The sequence below is a fragment of the Heteronotia binoei genome, chromosome 21, assembly GCF_032191835.1.
Source record: "Heteronotia binoei isolate CCM8104 ecotype False Entrance Well chromosome 21, APGP_CSIRO_Hbin_v1, whole genome shotgun sequence".
NCBI lineage: Eukaryota > Metazoa > Chordata > Lepidosauria > Squamata > Gekkonidae > Heteronotia > Heteronotia binoei.
Window position 1 is genome coordinate 57865719 of NC_083243.1, and position 18852 is coordinate 57884570.

Below are 18852 nucleotides of genomic sequence, written 5' to 3' on the forward strand. Positions count from 1 at the left end.
ATAATTTTGCAACTCTTATTTCTCTTCATATCACATCATTTTTTATCATTGTTATCATTTTGTATAGATGTACTCTGTGTATACAGTACTGCATTGAAGTGGTACTTCCTACCTACATATTCCTCATTCTCATACACTGGCAGAATTCAGTGGCGCATATTATGTGTTTGGTGATATGGAGGAATGAAGAATGTATGCTGAAGCAAGCATTAACAACTTTAAGTAGTGCTTATCTGTAAGCTTTCTTGCTCTTTTCAAGGTCACACCAGAAATTGACTAACACTTGCTCAGTGGTGATGGTAGGGCGGGTGGGAATGGCTAGATCTACTAATTCTTAAAACTAAATCTGTTTAAGAGAAAAGAGGCATTAAGTGCATGTTTGGAAATTAGCTTTTGTATTTGCTAGTTTTTCAGTACTTTAAAAAATTATTGTTGTTGAAATTGTTCTTTACTATATACAGTCATTCATTTGCTTTTAGCCAATAGAGAGGATATGAGCCAAAAGCAGAACCCTCTGGGTAGTGATAATGGCAGTAGTAATACAAATATTCCTGATCTCATGGATGAGTTTATAGCAGAAAGACTACGCAGTGGTAGTGCTTTGGTAAGCTTTTGAATTTTTTTTTATCTTGAAATATCAAATATAATGATGATGTTAATTAAGTTACAGAATCAACAATTATTAATTACTAGTGATGCAGTAATTTAACCTAAAGGGACACTAAAATTCATGGGGTTGATTCCCCCCACCAGCTAATTTCAAGTTGCCCTATTTTGTGAGCCCCTTTCTGCATCTTACAGAAAGAGGGAAGGTTCATTGCAGTCTTAGGCCCTTATGTAATACCATCAGCTGTCCCATACTTTCTTATCAGAGCCTGACAGCTATCTTCAATCTCCTCAGGTCTCTTTCTCAGTATATATGTGTCAGTATTTCTCTGTCTCTTAGGAATGCTTTTAGGCATACAACTATATTACATTACATTATGTGTTTTGTTTGTGAAAAAGATAATTCATTTTTTTAGGTGTAGTTAGACTGAGGCTCTATTATTTAATGGGTGGGGTAAGAGACCATTTAAAAAAAATTGTAACAAAGAAAATAGCCAAATTAAAATGATCACTGTTATTATACAGTATATAAATGGGGGGGGGGGGCTATTTCAAAAATGTCACTGTTTGAAAAAAACAAATTTTGACTTTAAATTTGTGGAAGCTAGATATATTTTGATGTTTGTTTCTTGACAACTTAGTATGTGAAATAGGAACATGATACTGTAAAGACATTTTTTATTTTTTATTTCAAATATTCACCTAGAATGTGACAAGAAGAGGGAGCAGTCCAGGAAGCCTAGAAGTTCCAAAGGACCTTCCTGACATACTAAACAAGCAGAGCCAAATGCGGCCTGTAGATGACCCAGGAGTGCCTTCTGAATGGACATCTCCAGCCAGTGCAGGCAGCAGTGACCTTGTCAGTTCGGATAGCCATTCTGACTCCTTCAGCGCATTCCAGTATGATGGCCACAAGTTTGAAAGCAAGTATTCCCATATGCCATTACCCCTGGATCTCTACCATCTATGGCATATTAGTTTGTTTTCTAATCAGCTTTGTTCAGCAGATGTCATAGTGAAGATCAAATCTGCCATTAACAGGGTTGTTAAAGAAGTGTGAACCAGAATGAAATCCATAAGGAATGCCACTGAAATGGCAGCTGTATAAAACATGTGGTTTGAAGAGAGGTCTTTATGGAAACTATGTACTGTGGTTTAATGACCTCTAGGACTGTGAAATTGATATTTAAGCACTTCATGCTTTAATAGCATATAGTATTTATGCTGAGTCTTATGTATTGGATTATAACCAAATTTAGAAACCAGTACTTTAAGCCAGGACCATTCCTTGCACTGATTAAGGGACACTCAGGCTGTCAGTTATTCAGTTGTTTTCACAATACCCCATTAGCTCTAATTTTTTAAAAAATTTTTGGCTCTCCAGGGTAAACTGCTATCAGAGCAGCGTTGAATTGGCTACAGCTTCAGTAGTTTTCTGGTTGAGTGTTTTCACTACTCAGTTTGGGAACAGCTTGCCGTCTTATTGTCTCCTAGCAGGTGGCCAAACAGTATTTATACTGGAAGGAACCACATTGTTTCCTCTGCTTTTGCAGTTAAATCTGTATGAGTGATCGGGGAAGGAACAGGGAATCAAATTGCATATTGTAGTGGTTACATAAAATGGCTTGTTTAGGATTCCTAGGTATGCTCCAGATTTCTTCCTTTTGGGAGCAAGGAGGAGATTTATAGGAAACCAAAAGTGTGTTTTCAACTGGGACTGTTACATTAGAGATGTGAATTCTTGCAGCTTCCCTGGGTAGAAATAAAAGAGGTGGTAAAAATAAGCAAGACACTTCCCTGAATCTGAGGAGATTTAGAGAAAAGTTTGGAAGGAACTGGGGAGCTTGTATATTCCTTGCTTGAGGCTCTTGGGAACTTAATGGTGTCTGGAATTGCTTGAGGGTTTGTGAAGTTGTATCACCTGTCTTGTTCAAATAGTAGAAGAACAGGCAGCAAAGGGTCAACTCCTCTTCAGTCCAAAGGTAACAGCAGTAAAGCTTTCAACCCCTGGAGTCTACAAAATACCCTGTTCCTGTGGTGCAGTCTACATTGGCACTACCCAACGCAGTATCAACACCCGTCTCACCGAACACAAGAGACACTGTCGCTTGTTTCAGCCAGAAAAATCAGCTGTAGCTGAACATGCACTTCAAGAAGGAGACCACGTCATCCACTTTGAAAGAATTGAAGTCCTTTCTACGGTCTCACATTATCATACCCGCCTGAACAGAGAAGCTATTGAGATTTACAAACACCAGCACAATTTTAACAAAGGAAGAAGGCATTTTCATCCACCAATCTTGGTACCCAGCTCTGCAAAACACCCTACAGACTATAAATTGCAGAAAGTCTCAGAACAACCAGCAAATTCCACAGAACAATCAGCACAGTCAACAACCATCTTCCTTATCTTCAAACCCCTTCCAACCCTCCCAGCAATTAACACGGAACAATGGTCACATTCAACAGCCAGTTTCCTTATCACTTCCCTTCCAGGAAGCCCCACCAAACAATGGGCACATCCACAAACCAATTGCCCTTTCATCACACCCCCTCCAGCCTAGAAATAGCAGCTCTCCAGCAGCCCTGGCCCTACTCAATGCACAGCAGCCAAGAAGGTCTGAGCGCCTGCTCCAGCTGCAACGCCACTGAGGATGTTCTCCGCAGCTGAGAACGAAACGTCTGGAAGGAAAAACTTTCTCCAGTAGAACACGGCACTTGATCCCGAAAGATTCTACAAACCCTAATGATGTTACCAGCCGTGAAAACCTGAAATCTTTGATAACAGTAAAGCTGATGTTCAGCTCTGAGTTCTGCTAGTTTTTATATTTGCTTTCTGATGGATGATGGCATCTCTACTCGTGCAGTGCTTTTGGAGTAACTGCTCAGCCAGCCAGTTGTATATTTTCTGTCCTTCTGATTTTCTTTCTGTTTGACTTGGTGCTCTTTAATAAAGCAAGGTAAGGAGGAGTGAGAGTAGACATAGGTTATGGCTTTTACAGCCTTGAGTTTAACTGATCCTGGCAGCTCTCTCATCATGGAAGGGAAAGGATCTGAGCAGGTGGGTTCTTTTTTTTCTTACCTGTCCCCCAGTGTTATTTGCCCAGACATCTCTGTTGCAGCTGTTTAGTCTGAGACCTATGAAAAGGACAACAGCAGACTCCTTCCAGGCCTTAGATTCAGTAGGAGCTCACAGGAGCATAGCTCCAGCACATTTCTGAGAGTTCCATCTCCTCCTTCTGAGAATTCCACCTCTCCTTGTCCATTGAATAACATGTGCAGCTGCATAACAATCCCTGGATGAGCTCCACCACCTGTTTTTCTACAAAATGACCACTGCTCCTTACTATTGTCTCCCCTCCTATCCCAACACCTGCCAGAAAAGAATTTGTAGGATGTTTCTTCTACATCCAGATTCCTCAGCTGAGCTTAGCAACATCTAGACTCACACTTGATATATCAGTCTTCAGGAAGCAGGCAGACCTTCTCTGCTGTCTCTTTCAAGCGTTTTCATGGTGAGATTGCATCAGTGCAGTAGAGCCCCATTGTGGATTTGTGTAAAAATCCTTTCCTAACTTTATATATTTTGTGCTGTGGTTTTTCTTTTCTATTAGTTGGCCCTGTCTGGGAATCCAGAACTGTTCCGCCTTATTTTTAATGGTAGTCTCTTTCTCAATTGTTCATGTTTTGAAACTGGGAAGGGTTTCTCTTGAAATGGGATTTTGTTTACTGGCTGTGCCCTTCTGACTGGAGAGAAGTTTACCCTTTGCCGCCAGCTTTTCAACCTGCTGAAGACAAGCAGTTTTCATCTTTTCCCTTTCTGTATAGACGTACAATTTACCTTTGATGTCTTCAAGCAGGGCACAAGCAAGCTGTAAAAAACTCACCTTGAGTTTGTGGTAATTTTAATTCCTTTCTAGGGGTTGGAGCAGGAAGAGAAAAAGTGAGAACAATTCATTTCCTTAGTAGAGTAAAAAAACAAATCCAGGCTTGTCCCACCTTTAGATATAAAATATATTTGTTATACATAATAAGGCAGGGTAAAGTATCTTTAGCATCTACAAAATCAGAGAACTGTGTTTTGGAAATGCGTAAAAGCTATACATGTAATCTGGATCTGAGCATGGGACATTTAACCTTTTCTTCTTTGTTGTAGATTTCAGTTTTGCTCCTGAGGGTGACACAGCAGGTTCTGTGGTGTCTGATGCAGGTTCAGGACCTCAGCAAAGTGCTGAAGAACAGGAAGTGGCTAGTCTGACAACACTTCACATTGATTCTGAAACCAGCAGTCTCAATCAGCAACCATTGTCTGCTGAAGTAGCAACTATTACTGGTAAGGCTGAGCAGCAAAAACAAACTGAGTGTAGATATTTCTGTTGTCCTTCTCTCCCAGTACTAAAAAGTAAAGCTGTGCAGTTTCTTGTGTATGCTTTGTATGTGTTTTAACTATTATAGTTTTGTGCTTATTTAGTAACAAACTGTACAGATTTCAGAGGCTTGTATCATGCACTTAATGAGAGACTGTTTCCACATAAAATCTTGTCTTTTAGAGGTTTTGTTCATTAACTCAGCAGGTCTCTTGTACATTTAACTCCTCACAGAAGTAATAATTTAAGCAGTGTAACAATGGAGGGTGGACAGTAGGTGGCAGATGTGTCTGAACCTAGGGTTGCTATACAAATTCAGAAGTGATACAGTTGATTACATGTGTGAAATTTTGCAGTCCTGCTCTTAGAAGCATTGTATAGAGAACTGATTGAAGTGTGGTGTATCATAAAAGTAGGCTTGTTCAAAGCAAAGCATTTATAAGTACTTATGCATATTAGCTTTTTTCCTATTTAACAGCTTCCCTCTCCAAGCCCTGAAGATACTTAAATTTCTCTGAGGTTCTCTGAGGTTAAAACATGGGTCAGGGGTTTGATGCATGGCATTTGATGTTTGTGAAATGTATATTTATACACATAAGGAATTGCCTTGCTGCATCAGACCGTAATTGCTCTAGTCCAACATTTTTGTTTCTACATATGTGCAATCAAATGCTTACAAGTACAGTATTTACTCCAATGCAAGATGGGGGTGGTGGTGAGTTGCCATAAAAAAGAAGGGGTTGTCTTGTATTTACATGCAAGTTAGTTATGTACAGTAAAAATGGGCTTATAATTTTAAAGGAGTAATTTTACATTCAACATCACCTTCCTTTCAAGTTAATACAGTAGGATATGAAGGCTGAAGCCTTCCCATGTTTTCTTCAGCACTGGTTCTTCAACATACAGATGCTAAAGAAGAGGTTTCATTCTGTTACCATTGCTTTGGCTACTGATAGTGCTATATTCCAGGGGTGGCCAGTGGTAGCCCTCCAGATGTTTTTTGCCTACAACTCCCATCAGCCCCAGCCAGCATGGCCAATGGCCGGGGCTGATGGGAGTTGTAGGCAAAAAACATCTGGAGAGCTACCGTTGGCCACCCTTGCTATATTCCATAAGTTTTTCTGTAACTCCATTAAAGCCTTCTTAGCCAGTGGTTGCCGTCATGTCTTGTGCAAGCATATTCTATAAGTGCTTCTTTTTGTCTGTCCCAAATGCATTGCCAATCAATTTATTTGTGTGAGCCTGTGTTCTAGTAAACAGGGGAAAATCTCTCTGTGCTCTCTTTGCTATTCATAATTTAATGAAGAATCCATCATGTCCCATCTTGAGTGAGTTTTTTAGTTAAAGAAAGAAAGACAATTTGGTCTCTTCTCATAAGGAAGGTGTATATTCGTTTACAAGATTTTTGTCAGGTGGTCTCCATGAAACATAAACTGTTAGCTGTTTTAACTCTTGGATCATTTTAGCTGCTCTGTTGTGTAGCTTTTTCATGCTCTTTGCAATACCATCGTTAAGATGTGGAAACTAGAAAACATTTTTATAAGCATAAATATACCAAAGATGTTTGAAAGTACATTATAATGTTTGCCATTTTAACTTTAAATAACTTCCCTAGTAATTCCCAACACTGATTTGTGTTTTTCATTGCTGCAATATAGCACATTGACACTTTTAAAATGAGATTTCTACCACATCCTTGGATAGGCAGTTATAGCCACATCCATCCTGGATTGCATGTGTTTAAGATTAGGATTTTTCCCCCAATGTGAATCATTTGCAGTTATACAGGATCACAGCTGCTGTTTTGTTTTCTGTATACCCAACTTTAGAGGTCCTTTTGGAGTTGATTCTCCTTGGGATTTCACCTTTGAGGCTTTCAAGATAATTTATTAAATTATTATTATTATTAACTGCATTAAGTATCACTAGTCCCAATAAAATTCCCAGTAGTCCTTTTCTTATGGAAAATGTTTATTTATGACATCCTTTTATTGATTAATTATTTAATCTGAGCCATAAGCGAATCTGTCTTCTTTATTTTCCTTTGTTTTTTTGCTAAAATGTTTTTTGTAAGTCTAGTTATGTAATGTCTTCTGGACTATAAATAGCAATCCTGTCCTGACTTAATTTTGCTTCTGCCGCTCTTTCAAATTTAGACAGATGAAATAATTAAGTATTAATATTATAGTTAACATGAACATAAAAGAATATACTAAAACAAGGAGGTTTGGGGAAAGTAATTTAATAAATTATTTTTTGTTATTTCAGTATCCATAACAAAGTTGACGTAGATTAACAAAGTTGACTAGATTAGAGTACAGACTCCCATCTCAGGGTATAATTTTCCCTTTTACTGTAATTGGATATTCAGAGTAAGCTTTAATGTGGCTTGACAATCAAAGTAAAGTTTGAATAAATATAGTTTATTCTGATAGCCAAAATGTTACTTGCAGGTTCTGAAAGTGCGTCACCTATCCAGTCTGCTCTAGGTTCACGGTCCCAGACACCATCACCTGCTACTCTGAGTGCAGATCACAATGAACAGAAGGATCTACAGCTGGATGAGAAGCTCCATCACTCCGTTTTACAGACTCCAGATGACCTAGGCAATATCTAAGATATAGAATTTAAGATTAGCCTTTCTTTTCTTCCATGTGCGATGCTTTAAATTTGGGGTGCTGTCAGAGGAAACTGCTTTGTATTCTTTGTGTCATGTTTTTAACACGTGTGTTGCAATCTGTGCTTTGAGAAATAATCCTCTTTATTTCTTAAACACATGGTTGAGTGAATTAGGCACAAGAGCAATTGGGTAAACTCAATGCTACATGGGGCAAAGGAGATGACACTATGCTACATGGGGCAAAGGAGATGACACTGTGCCTGCCTTAATGTGCTCCCCATGTATTTGATATAATGGTGCATATCTGCATGTAGTCTTACATGCTTATATACCTTAATGAATAATTCATATCCTTCAAAATTGATGGGGAAGTAAAGATTGTACTTACTGAGAATTTTAACATGCTATATCAGACCCGTAGCCAGAATATTTTTGGTGGTGAGGCCCAGCAGTTAAATTTTTTTGGGGGGGAGGGGGGCGTAAAATGCTGCTGCAGTGGCTGCTGCCCCCCCTCCCCTCCTCTTCTGCAGCTCTGCACCCACCCACCCTGTGGTGCCTCCTCCCTCCCTCCTTCACACTTTTAAGGCCCAGGGAAGGGGCGGTGAAGCACTGTCTGGGCTCTTTAAAAGGCACCCCCTCCGCTGATCAGCTGATTGACGGGAAAAAATGGTTGAAGTCTGGCCGCTCAGCTCCTATGCCCCTCTAGCACACTCATGATCATCACTCGGGGCAGCAGCAGCGAGCGACCCACGGAAAAAACAGCATCGCCCTTGCCTCTTTGCCCCCAGCACTGATTGTGAGCACACCAGAGGGGCATAGGAGCCGAGCAGCCAGCCTTCTGTGCGGGTTTTCCTGCCGGTCAACTGATTGGGGGGGGGGGCTGCGTTTTAAAGAGCCCGAAGCAGTGCTTCATCGCCCCTTCCCTGGGCCTTAAAAGTGTGAAGGAGGGAGGAGGAGGTGCTGCGGGGGGGCATGGAGCCGCAGAAGAGGAGGGAAGGGGGAAGCAGCTGCTGCAGCAGTTTTACCCACCGATCACCTGATTGGCGGGGGGGGCAGCAGCATCTGTCTGGGGTCTTGGCCCAATGGAGGGATCACAGAGCTTTAAGGGGGAGTTGAATAGAGAAACCCTGCCCCCCAGCCGCCCCCATGGCTACAGGCCTGTGCTGTATGCTTCTACTTACTGTTTCACCATTATGTAATTATGGTATGCAAGGCTAGGGATGAGGTGGGTGGGTCCAGACATGGCATGGGGCTGCTGCATCCCATTTCCTTGCATTGGTTTTACTCAGACTATCTGATGTGTGAATAGGTTTACACTATATCAGGGTTTCCCAAACTTTTCTTTCCCGTGGCCCAGTTATTTTTACACTTCTCCTTTGTGACCCACAAAAATTTGGGGGTGGAGCCGGGAGATAGGAATTATGTCATTTCCTGTGGTGTCAAGGGCCAAGTGCTATCACTTCTGGGGCACACTGAACCAAAACTCCACCTTTTCCTGTGATGTCACTTCCAGAATGTCCACCAGTGGGGCCAGGGCACTAGAAGCCCTCCCACTGTTGCTTCCCCCGCTCCCAGCACCAAGAATACAGACAGAGCATCACTTGCAGGGAAAGAAAGAAAGAGGGGGGGAGGGAGAAAAAAAAGCCTTCCTCACCATCAGATGACCTCAGGCAGCAACAATTCTGCCTAGGGGTCGTTTGGTAAAAAAAAAAATAGCTACTGGAATGCCCACTCCCTGCTCCTCTTGGCTGAAAAAAAAACACACACCCTTCTTTGCCGCCCATGCCTCCCAGGGAAATCTCCCCAAAAGAACAAACTGCAAGGCACAGGAAAGCTCATACCTTGAAGAACACTTCATGGGTCTAAAGTGCCAGTGAACGCCAGGTTTTCTCTCAAACACTGGGAGAGGGGGAGAAGGAAGGAGAGGCAGCCCAGCCCTTCTCTGCACAACACAGAGACGGGGGAAGGAAGGAAGCCAAACAGAGCTCAGACTTTGCAGCCTGTGTCAGTCTTCAAGGCTAGCTTTTCTCTGCACAACAGAGAGATGGGGGAAGGAAGGAAGGAAGCCGAACAGAGCTCAGGCTTTGCAGCCTGAGTCAGTCTTCAAGACTAGCTTTTCTCTGCACAACAGACAGATGGGGGAAGGAAGGAAGCAGAGCAGAGGTCATGCTTTGCTGGGGGTGGGGCTAGCTTTGGCCTTTCTTGTGACCCGGTAGTGAGGCTTCCGTGGCTACCAGGTCGCGACCCTACAAATGGGAAACACTGCACTAAATTATTTTGCTATGGATCATGAGCTACTTAGTCCAGAAGTCAGAAAATATTGCTACTACCGCAGCCAAAATAACAGGATATACTGGAAATCTCAAGTAATATCTCTGGCTTATTAACTACTTGTCTTTGGGATTCTTCCTGCTGTGGTTTGCAGCACACAGTTGTCAAAGCATCATGAAAAGAATTTGCAGTTCCCTTTTTCTCCATTTTATCCTCACAACAACCTCATCAGCTAGGATAGACGGAGAGAGACTGGTTGGTCCAACAAGACCCAGATAATTTCATGACAAAGTTAGAATTTAAATCTGGGTATCTGTGGCTCTAGTCTCACACTGATCACTATGCCACACTGGCTCTGAGTTAAAGTTATTGATATCCCTCACATGCCCCATAACATATGACATACATGAAATGCAAATGTGCCTGATATCTTCCCCCATAAAAAGGAGCAGAATTTTACAAAATGAATGTCCATATGTATCCATCCATTCTCTACATTGCCAGTGGATGCCTAGTAAAAATCATACGTACCTTATGTAGATGACTAATACTTAAGGAAACTCATAAACCAATCCAGAAATAATGAGAGATGATTGAACACAGAATGAAAGTTGAGATTTGTTGGAAAACTGAATGTTTTAACACTCTGAATTTCATCACTTGTTTTAAGACCCTTTCTTAATATTTAAAATTAGCATGCTTTTGCCATTTTAGTTGAATTTATTTGCCCAGCAGACTAATGACTGCATAATTTCCGTGATGGGCACTGTCTGTTAATTCTTGTTTCCAAATGGTAGAATATAAACTAATCAGCCATTGAAAACAAATGTAAAAGAGCAGCTAGCAACTAACAGTGATTTACATTCTTTAGTTGTTCATTCCCAATCTACCAATAATTCCATTCTTTAGTTGTTCATTCCCAATCTACCAATAATTCCATTCTTTAGTTGTGCATTCCCCAGTCTACCAATAGTTCCAGGCTTGTGAAGTGCTGGAGCTTGCTTCAGAACAATAAATAAATTTATTTATACAATATCTGTGTTCAGGGCTCGGGCACATACATTTCACATGCTCTCCTGAATGTCTCTGACTTCTCATCCACAAATGCCCCATAGAAATGGAGCTTCAGTAAAAGCTTTTTTGGAGCTTCCCTTTGTTAAAAGGTAAACTGCCACATGTGCATGGGAACACTACTTTCTTCCCTAAATTCATCCTTAAATGGCTCTCTTTCCAATTTCAGACAGTGATTCTTGAATTTAGGAGGGCTTTTTAAAATGTACTTAAGGGCTATTTATGGAAAACATTGAAAAGGAATCCTCTTAAAAGAACACTGGGTGTAAATTTCTCCCCGTCTGTTGGCTCAGCATTATGCAAATCTGATATTTATATCAGATATTTACAAGGATTCACATTTTAAGGTAGCAACACTATTCAGCCACCCTGAACTTGCTTCGGCGGGGAGGGCGGGATATAAATCAAATCAAATAAATAAATAAATACTTCCATTTAAACTTTGTGTTTTAAAGAGACATTGGCCTTGATGGTATGTTTTTTTCCTGTTACAGAAACTAGTGATTTTCCATCTGAATGTTGTAGTGTGATGGCAGGAGGAACCCTGACTGGGTGGCATGCAGATGTCGCTACTGTAATGTGGAGGCGAATGTTAGGCATTTTAGGAGATGTCAATTCCATTATGGATCCTGAAATACATGCCCAAGTTTTTGATTACCTTTGTGAACTCTGGCAGAATCTTGCTAAGGTATTTGGAAAGTTAAATGTAATTTTGATGTTAAATCAAAACTGTGAATCTACCTCAATATACATTTCTGTTGTGTTTCTAAATTATTCCAGATTAGAGATAATCTTGGCATTTCAGCTGATAACATGACATCTCCTTCTCCACCTGTTTTGATTCCTCCACTGAGAATTCTTACTCCGTGGCTTTTCAAGGTAAATACAACATAGTGCAATCAGTAAGAAAACAAAACAAAAGTTGTGATAATGTTTGAAATATTCTGACTTTATTTTTTTATCATTTTTTTAATATTAGGCAACCATGTTGAGTGATAAATACAAACAAGGCAAATTACATGCTTATAAACTCATTTGTAATACAATGAAGCGAAGACAAGATGTTTCCCCAAATAGGGACTTTTTAACTCATTTCTACAATATCATGCACTGTGGACTACTTCATGTTGATCAGGTAAGCATTTTAAAAATAATCTTAAAGAAATGGCCATTACTCTGAGAATATTATTCAGATATTTTCAAAAGTACATTAGTCTCATCAGGAATAGTAAAAGCAATCTTAACTTTAATAATCCACCCTAAATTAAATTGTCTCCCACATGTTGCTTTTTAAACCTTCTGCCTTTAGGGAATTGTTTCCACATGGATTTGCCGAATGGAGAATGTTTCCATGTTGTAGAAAATCCTAGGGCTGGGGTCCCCAGCATAGTGCCCATGGATGCCACAAGGTCTGCCAATACTTTTTCTGGTGCCTGCCGAGTACTTTTAGAAAATGGGCAGGGCTAAAAGGGGCTTTTGTCAAGCAGGGCTTCTGATTGGCTGTGCAGATTAAAAGGCATTCTGTTAAAAAGAGCTTGTGGCTGAAATGCTGAAGAGTTACTATTAGAGTTATATATAACCTCAATCCTTGACATTTTGTGGTTGGCTCTGCCTCTTACAGCAGACATTTTGTGACTCGCTCCACCTGGCAGACTTTTTGTGATTGTGCCCCCACCCACAGGTGGCCACTGGCTCAAAGAGGTTGGGGACCCCTGTCCTAGGGAGTGTTCTAGTTGCATAGTCAATTCGTGTGGAGTGCTGACTAGAATCATAGAGTTGGAAGGGACCTCCAGGGTCATCTAGTCCAACCCCCTGCACAATGCAAGAAACTCACAAGCACCTCCCCCGAAATTCACAGCATCTTCATTGCTGCCAGATGGCCATCTAGCCTCTGTTTAAAAACCTCCAAGGAAGGAGAGCCCACCACCTCCCGAGGAAGCCTGTTCCACTGAGGAATCGCTCTAACTATCAGGAAATTCTTCCTAATGTTGAGCCGGAAACTCTTTTGATTTAATTTCAACCCATTGGTTCTGGTCCTACCTTCCGGGGCCACAGAAAACAATTCCACACCATCCTCTATATGACAGCCTATATGACTAGGCCTGTTGGAGTTCATGATTGCCCTGAGAAAACTGAGAATCCATTCTAGAACAAGTTCCTGTGGCTGTATATAGCGAAGTAAGATCAGAAATAGTGGTAAATGTCTTTCAGTGATGTTTATTGAGCATCCCACTGAGGGACACCTGATAAGACCCCTGGAGGTCTTAAGAACACATTTTGCAAATGATTAGAGTAGATTATTATAGCCTGGAGTCAGGGACTCAGTTCAAACAAGATGACAAGGAAATGGTAAATCACTATCTGGATTGTATCATTTTAGGCTCGCATGACTAAATGTTCCTCCTTACCACCACCACCCCCTCAAAAAGGGGAGAAAGTTCCCTGAACATAGTAAATTAGATGTCAGGGAGAAGGGTTCTAAAGTAGCCTTCTTCCTGAAATGTTAATTTTCCTTGTGAATTGAATTGTTTTGTTTAGAGGAGCTTTTAATCAGGAGTCTCTTCGCAGTCAAAGGTGTTGTGGTCCAGACACAGGTTTGCCACTTTGTCTTCTGTTTCTGAAAGTCAGCTCAGGATCTTAGTTTGTAATTGTTATATGAGGCTTCTGGGCAGTCTGTCAAAATCTGAGTGAACAATAATTTAGGGTAGTGCACTGTAACTCTTTGTCTCATATGTATAGTTTCTTGCTAAACCATCTTAATTACCAATTTATAACAGTTCTGGTAAGGCTGTGCCTTTTCAACAGAATTGCCAAGAACCTGTCATACTGCTGAATAAAATACCTTCCCAGAAATCTAAGGTTCATTGGCAAACAAAAAGACAGTGGTTCCAGTAATCCCATTCCGATTTCTTTTTGTCTTAGAAAGTTAGCAGCACTCTTATATATTAGAAGAAAATTCTATTCCCTTTTCCTGTTGTGTGCTGCATTTGCCATTTGCTTTTCACCATTTTTCTTTCTTATTATTCCTATGTTAACTTGCAAGCATTTGTGACTAGACAGTTTGCACTCATGGGATATGTTCTAGATTTATTCCTATTATGCATGTATGTGAGAATGTTACCTTAGAATGAGTGGTCTATGCAGCCTAACAAAGATGTTCTTATGAATCGAAATTCCTGTAAGATCCTGGTAACAGGATCATTTTTGAACATGAATGACATGCTTCTGGAAAATATTTTTGTGTCTATACACAAGAATATTAAACATGAAGCTGTGTGCCAGTCTCCCCTCCTATAATTTGTAGTAAAATTTATCCATGTTCTGATCAATACTCCCACTAAGCTGTGGAATCTTGAAAGCAAAAATTCTACTTCGTGAGCTACTAACATTAAAGTTGTGAGCTACAGCATAAATTAGTTTGCTCTGGGGCCGTTTTTCCTGAGCTAAGACAAAAATGTTTGAACCAGAGGCTAAAAAACTGTGAGCTAGCTTACACTAACTCAGCCTAGAGGGAACACTGGTCCTGATGCCACCATGCTATGACTTTCTGTACCAGTACTCAGCACTGCTCATTGTTGGAATCAAGGAAATGCAGGACACAATAGCCTTGTGTAGAACATGCCCCCAGTCATCCTTTTTGCAGGAAGAAAAAAGCATCCCTGGAAGTCTGTCCCCAGGTATTCCCAAGTATTTCAGGACATCTACGGGACCCAGGTACCAGTATTTCCAAGAATCCCAAATACTGATACATATATATAATTGAATATATATTCTGATAAGATGTATCCAAGTGAAAATCCCTGTGGCCAACATTCATTCCCTCTCCATCTCTCTGCACATTATATTGTCTGTAGATATATTGTATGTACAGAGCTAATCACAGACATAAATAAGTTTTGCTATGTATTTAAGAAATTTTCCACTGATCAGTTGGAAAATTTCCATTTATTACAGCAGGCAAGTGATTTTTTTTGTCACAGATTGGTGGAGACAATATTCAGGAGTCTTAATCAGGAGTCTTAAATTTGAAGGAAAAGCAAATGTTAGGGATCCTCTTTGATTTCTCATGCTGAACTGCAGATCTATAAGGTGACAGACAGCCTTGATACTCAGCATGTTACTTGTGGCAGGATTTTCAAAGGAATGTAATTACATTTCTGTTTCTTTGTGCACAAGTTGAGGCTTGTTTACAAAACATTCTGTGCTTTAGTTAGCATTCTTGATATAGCTTACATCCTGAAGATACTATAGTTATGGAATCTATATGTATTTAATCCACTAACGATGACTCATAAAAGAATTTCAACTAATTTAATGTAACATTAAATGTAACATTATTTTAAATGAAAAGTAAGTTTCTCTGTACACATATATTCTATAAACTGTAAATTTGTAAGTATTTTAACAGAATATTTCATTTCCACAAGGAAATATAAATCCTTGAATTTTCAGTTTGATTTTAGTTGCGGTTGAAGTTTTCTGCAATTTAATAAAGGTTTGATATCCTGGTAGCTGGAATTATGTTGTTTATAATTGGTACAGGAAAATGTAAATATTGACATTGTGATGCTTACTTTTATATGGGATACGATAGTTAATATCATTGTGATATAGAGCCTTAACCTTATAGTAAGCATGAAAAGAAACTTGGAAATGGAACACAGTATACTGAAAAGCAGCACAAGAGATTATTGTTGGATACATCCTGAAGATACTATAGTTATGGAATCTATATGGCCGAGGACCTGCCTACCTTAGGGACCGCCTCTCTCCACATGTTCCCCAGAGAGCACTAAGATCTAGCTCCCAAAACCTTTTAAGGATCCCTGGACCAAAGGAGGCCAAACTGAAAGCAACGAGGGAGCAGGCCTTCTCTATAATGGCCCCCCACTGGTGGATCAACTACCGGAGGAAGTGCGAGCCCTGAGGGACTTTAATCAGTTCTGCAGGGCTTGCAAAACCACCCTCTTTCTGCAAGCTTATAAGGAACCCTGAAAGCGATATCTAGCCGCCGGAATACATCTATTGGAAATAGCACCTAATTTATTGCAGTTTTAAATTTTTATGTAACTGTTTTTAAATGTATTTATTAACTATATTTTAAAATTGTTTTATACAAATCATGGTGTAGACCATGTCCTGTCAGCCGCCCTGAGCCTGGTTCGGCGGGGAGGGCGGGATACAAATAAAATTTATTATTATTATTATTATTATACTAAAAATGTAATATGATGTAGAATAAGTGTTTATATAAAAATGCATCCATCCTTTCTGTCATACCACCCTCTCCAGGTACATTCTCTTTAGTCTTTTGGATCCACATTCCTCAGAAGTTAAATAATGGGGAACTATGCATATGCAATTCATAAGTTACAAGCTAGGGTCGGGGGGGGGGAGTGTGTAGAACACAGAAGCAATTTCTCCTTTCTTTCTTCTACCAGATCTTTTAACTGAAAACCTGATTAAACTTTGAATGATGAGGATGTAAAGTAAAATTAAATTAATCTTCACATTTGCTCATAAGTAAAAAAGCAGAACACTTCTATGGTTCAGTTATAGAGCATCTGCTTCACATGCAGAAGGTTTCAAGTTCAGTCCCACTCCCCAGTATCTCTAGTTAAAAGATCTGGCAGTAGGTGATGTGAAAGACCCCTCCCTGAGACCATGGAGAACCACTGCTAATCTGAATAGACAATTCAGACTTTCAAATTTCAGACTTTGTCATTTTGGTGTGTTTTTTTTTCTTTAACCTTATGAACACTGTAAGAAACTTACCTAATAAGTAGTTGTATGCTCCTTTTCTTTCAAGGATATTGTAAATACAATCATCAAGCACTGTTCTCCTCAGTTTTTTTCACTTGGTTTGCCTGGTGCTACCACACTGGTCATGGACTTCATTATAGCAGCTGGTAGAGTGGCAGCATCATCTTTTCTTAATGTAAGTGATCATTCAGTTTCAGGTGTTACTGTTGATTTGCACACTTGTTTGTGATTGCATGTACCTAAGATATATGCTAACAGTATGCTGTTTATAATGTTTGCTTGCCTTCTAGTAAGTGTCATACCATCGATGTTCTGTAACCAAACACACACAACATACTGAATATATATAGCTATACATTTGATGTATATAAAGCTATACATTTAATGTGTGTACACATTTTACATTCTCTTCTTACTAGGTGGGGTTTTGATACATGGTGTTAGAGTTCATTTCTTTACAGGTTTTCTGTATATTCATTTATTTGGTAGCCTCATGAGAGCTCTACAAAATCTCTACAATCTAAGCAAAAGTTATAGGTCCCTTCTGCAATCTAAATTTTAACAGTTTGGGGGAGATGGAAGAGTAGGAGAGGCCAGAATACCATGAAATGCTTACAAAAATGAAATTATGCATATTCAAGCTTCATTTAATTTGGAGCTGAAGATTAAATGTTTCTTTCTTCTCTTTCACTTAGGCACCACGAGTAGAAGCACAAGTTCTCTTAGGATCTCTAGTTTGCTTTCCCAACTTATACTGTGAACTCCCAGCTCTACATCCAAACACTACTGACATTGTTGTTTCTCAGTTCACAGACGTTAAGGTATGTTTTGAACTGTTTTAAGTGGATGGTTAAATAGTTATATTTAATCATTTCCCTTCTGAATAGGAAAGAATATTAAGTTTCATGTACTGGCCAGCCAGTAATCCATTTATCCAAAGTGATGTGAAGGGCATCTATTTTTTTTAATGTTTGTATGTTTTTGTGGGAGGAGGAAGCAACAATTCAGGCCTTCTCTCTGTGAGAGGAGAGGTGATGGCTGTGCAGGTGGGCAGTGGTACAGGGCCCAGAGATGAATGGCCCAAGATAATCAGCAAAGGTATGTGGCTAAAACACCCCGAAGGGAGCAAGCCTTTCTCTTGATAATGTAAAAAGAACATTTGCTATCCTTTCACTCATTCTTGACTGATTTTTAAACATTCTTATTTTAGGAACTCATCATCAAAACAGTATTAAATTCTGCAAGAGAGGAACCATCTGGGCCTGCAAGGTACAGATAAGGAAAGATCATTGGCAAATGTGTTCCGTTAATCTTTTAAATGTTTACATTTTGACATAAAGTATTCTGCTGACAATACATTTTTATAAAGTAGTAGATGCGGAATATATTTAATGAAATGCAAACACTAAAACGTAACCAGGTTGAAGTCAGTCTCTGGCCTGCCATCTATTGTTGTTTTGCAGATGTGTTGCTCTATGCAGCCTTGGCATATGGATCTGTGAAGAACTGGTACATGAATCTCATCATCCCCAAATCAAGGAAGCCCTGAACGTGATCTGTGCATCATTGAAAGTAAGCCCATAATCAACAGAGTTTGGAGGTCAGACAAGTGTGTGAAGTGTTCCACCTGTTATTTAGGGCTTTTCTGAACCAGTACATGCACACACCCCTTTCATAAGCTGTTCTCAAGGGCTGGAGGGGGAATGTCCTCCTGGCTGGTGACTGATATATTGATGAAAACCTGCAAGTAGGTTCAAGTATAAAATATATACCATATTTTCCTATGTTCTTAAAGCTATTATATTTTAGTCTATACAGTAATATCTAGCAGTTTCCATTAATCAGAACTCATGTTGTCTTTATTCTTGGCTAGGCTTATTGACAGTGATCATCCCGTCTTCATTTCCCAGCCTGTTAAGTAATTGTTTTTGGGCAGAGTGATCATTGAAGAGAATCATGGAGCAGTACCTGCTAAGGCAATCTCTCTAAGACAAAGATTAGGAGGAAGAGGTTGTCAGACAAGGCAGCAAGTGACTTGAATATTTTTGTGGTTTATTCTGGTTTTGCACTTAGTCTTATAGCCTTGACAATTCATAAGGTGCATAGAGTGGCTCAAGCCGTAGGGTGGAAATTAAAGGGCTCTAGACCAGAGGT

The 18852-nt window shown here is 39.8% G+C and overlaps 1 protein-coding gene across 16 annotated transcripts in view; it reads left to right on the top strand.

Annotated features, from left to right (window-relative positions):
- The window catches only part of RALGAPA1 (Ral GTPase activating protein catalytic subunit alpha 1), a 177027-nt gene that overhangs the window by 69274 nt on the left and 88901 nt on the right, over nt 1-18852 (top strand). For all 16 annotated transcript variants that reach the window (XM_060262571.1, XM_060262572.1, XM_060262573.1 and 13 more), the window contains 11 exons: nt 480-604; nt 1313-1529; nt 4763-4939; nt 7427-7579; nt 11430-11623; nt 11716-11814; nt 11915-12070; nt 16745-16873; nt 17394-17519; nt 17909-17967; nt 18162-18270. In XM_060262571.1, coding sequence (XP_060118554.1) covers nt 480-604; nt 1313-1529; nt 4763-4939; nt 7427-7579; nt 11430-11623; nt 11716-11814; nt 11915-12070; nt 16745-16873; nt 17394-17519; nt 17909-17967; nt 18162-18270 — 1544 coding nt within the window. The remainder of the gene's footprint in view (nt 1-479; nt 605-1312; nt 1530-4762; nt 4940-7426; nt 7580-11429; nt 11624-11715; nt 11815-11914; nt 12071-16744; nt 16874-17393; nt 17520-17908; nt 17968-18161; nt 18271-18852) is intronic.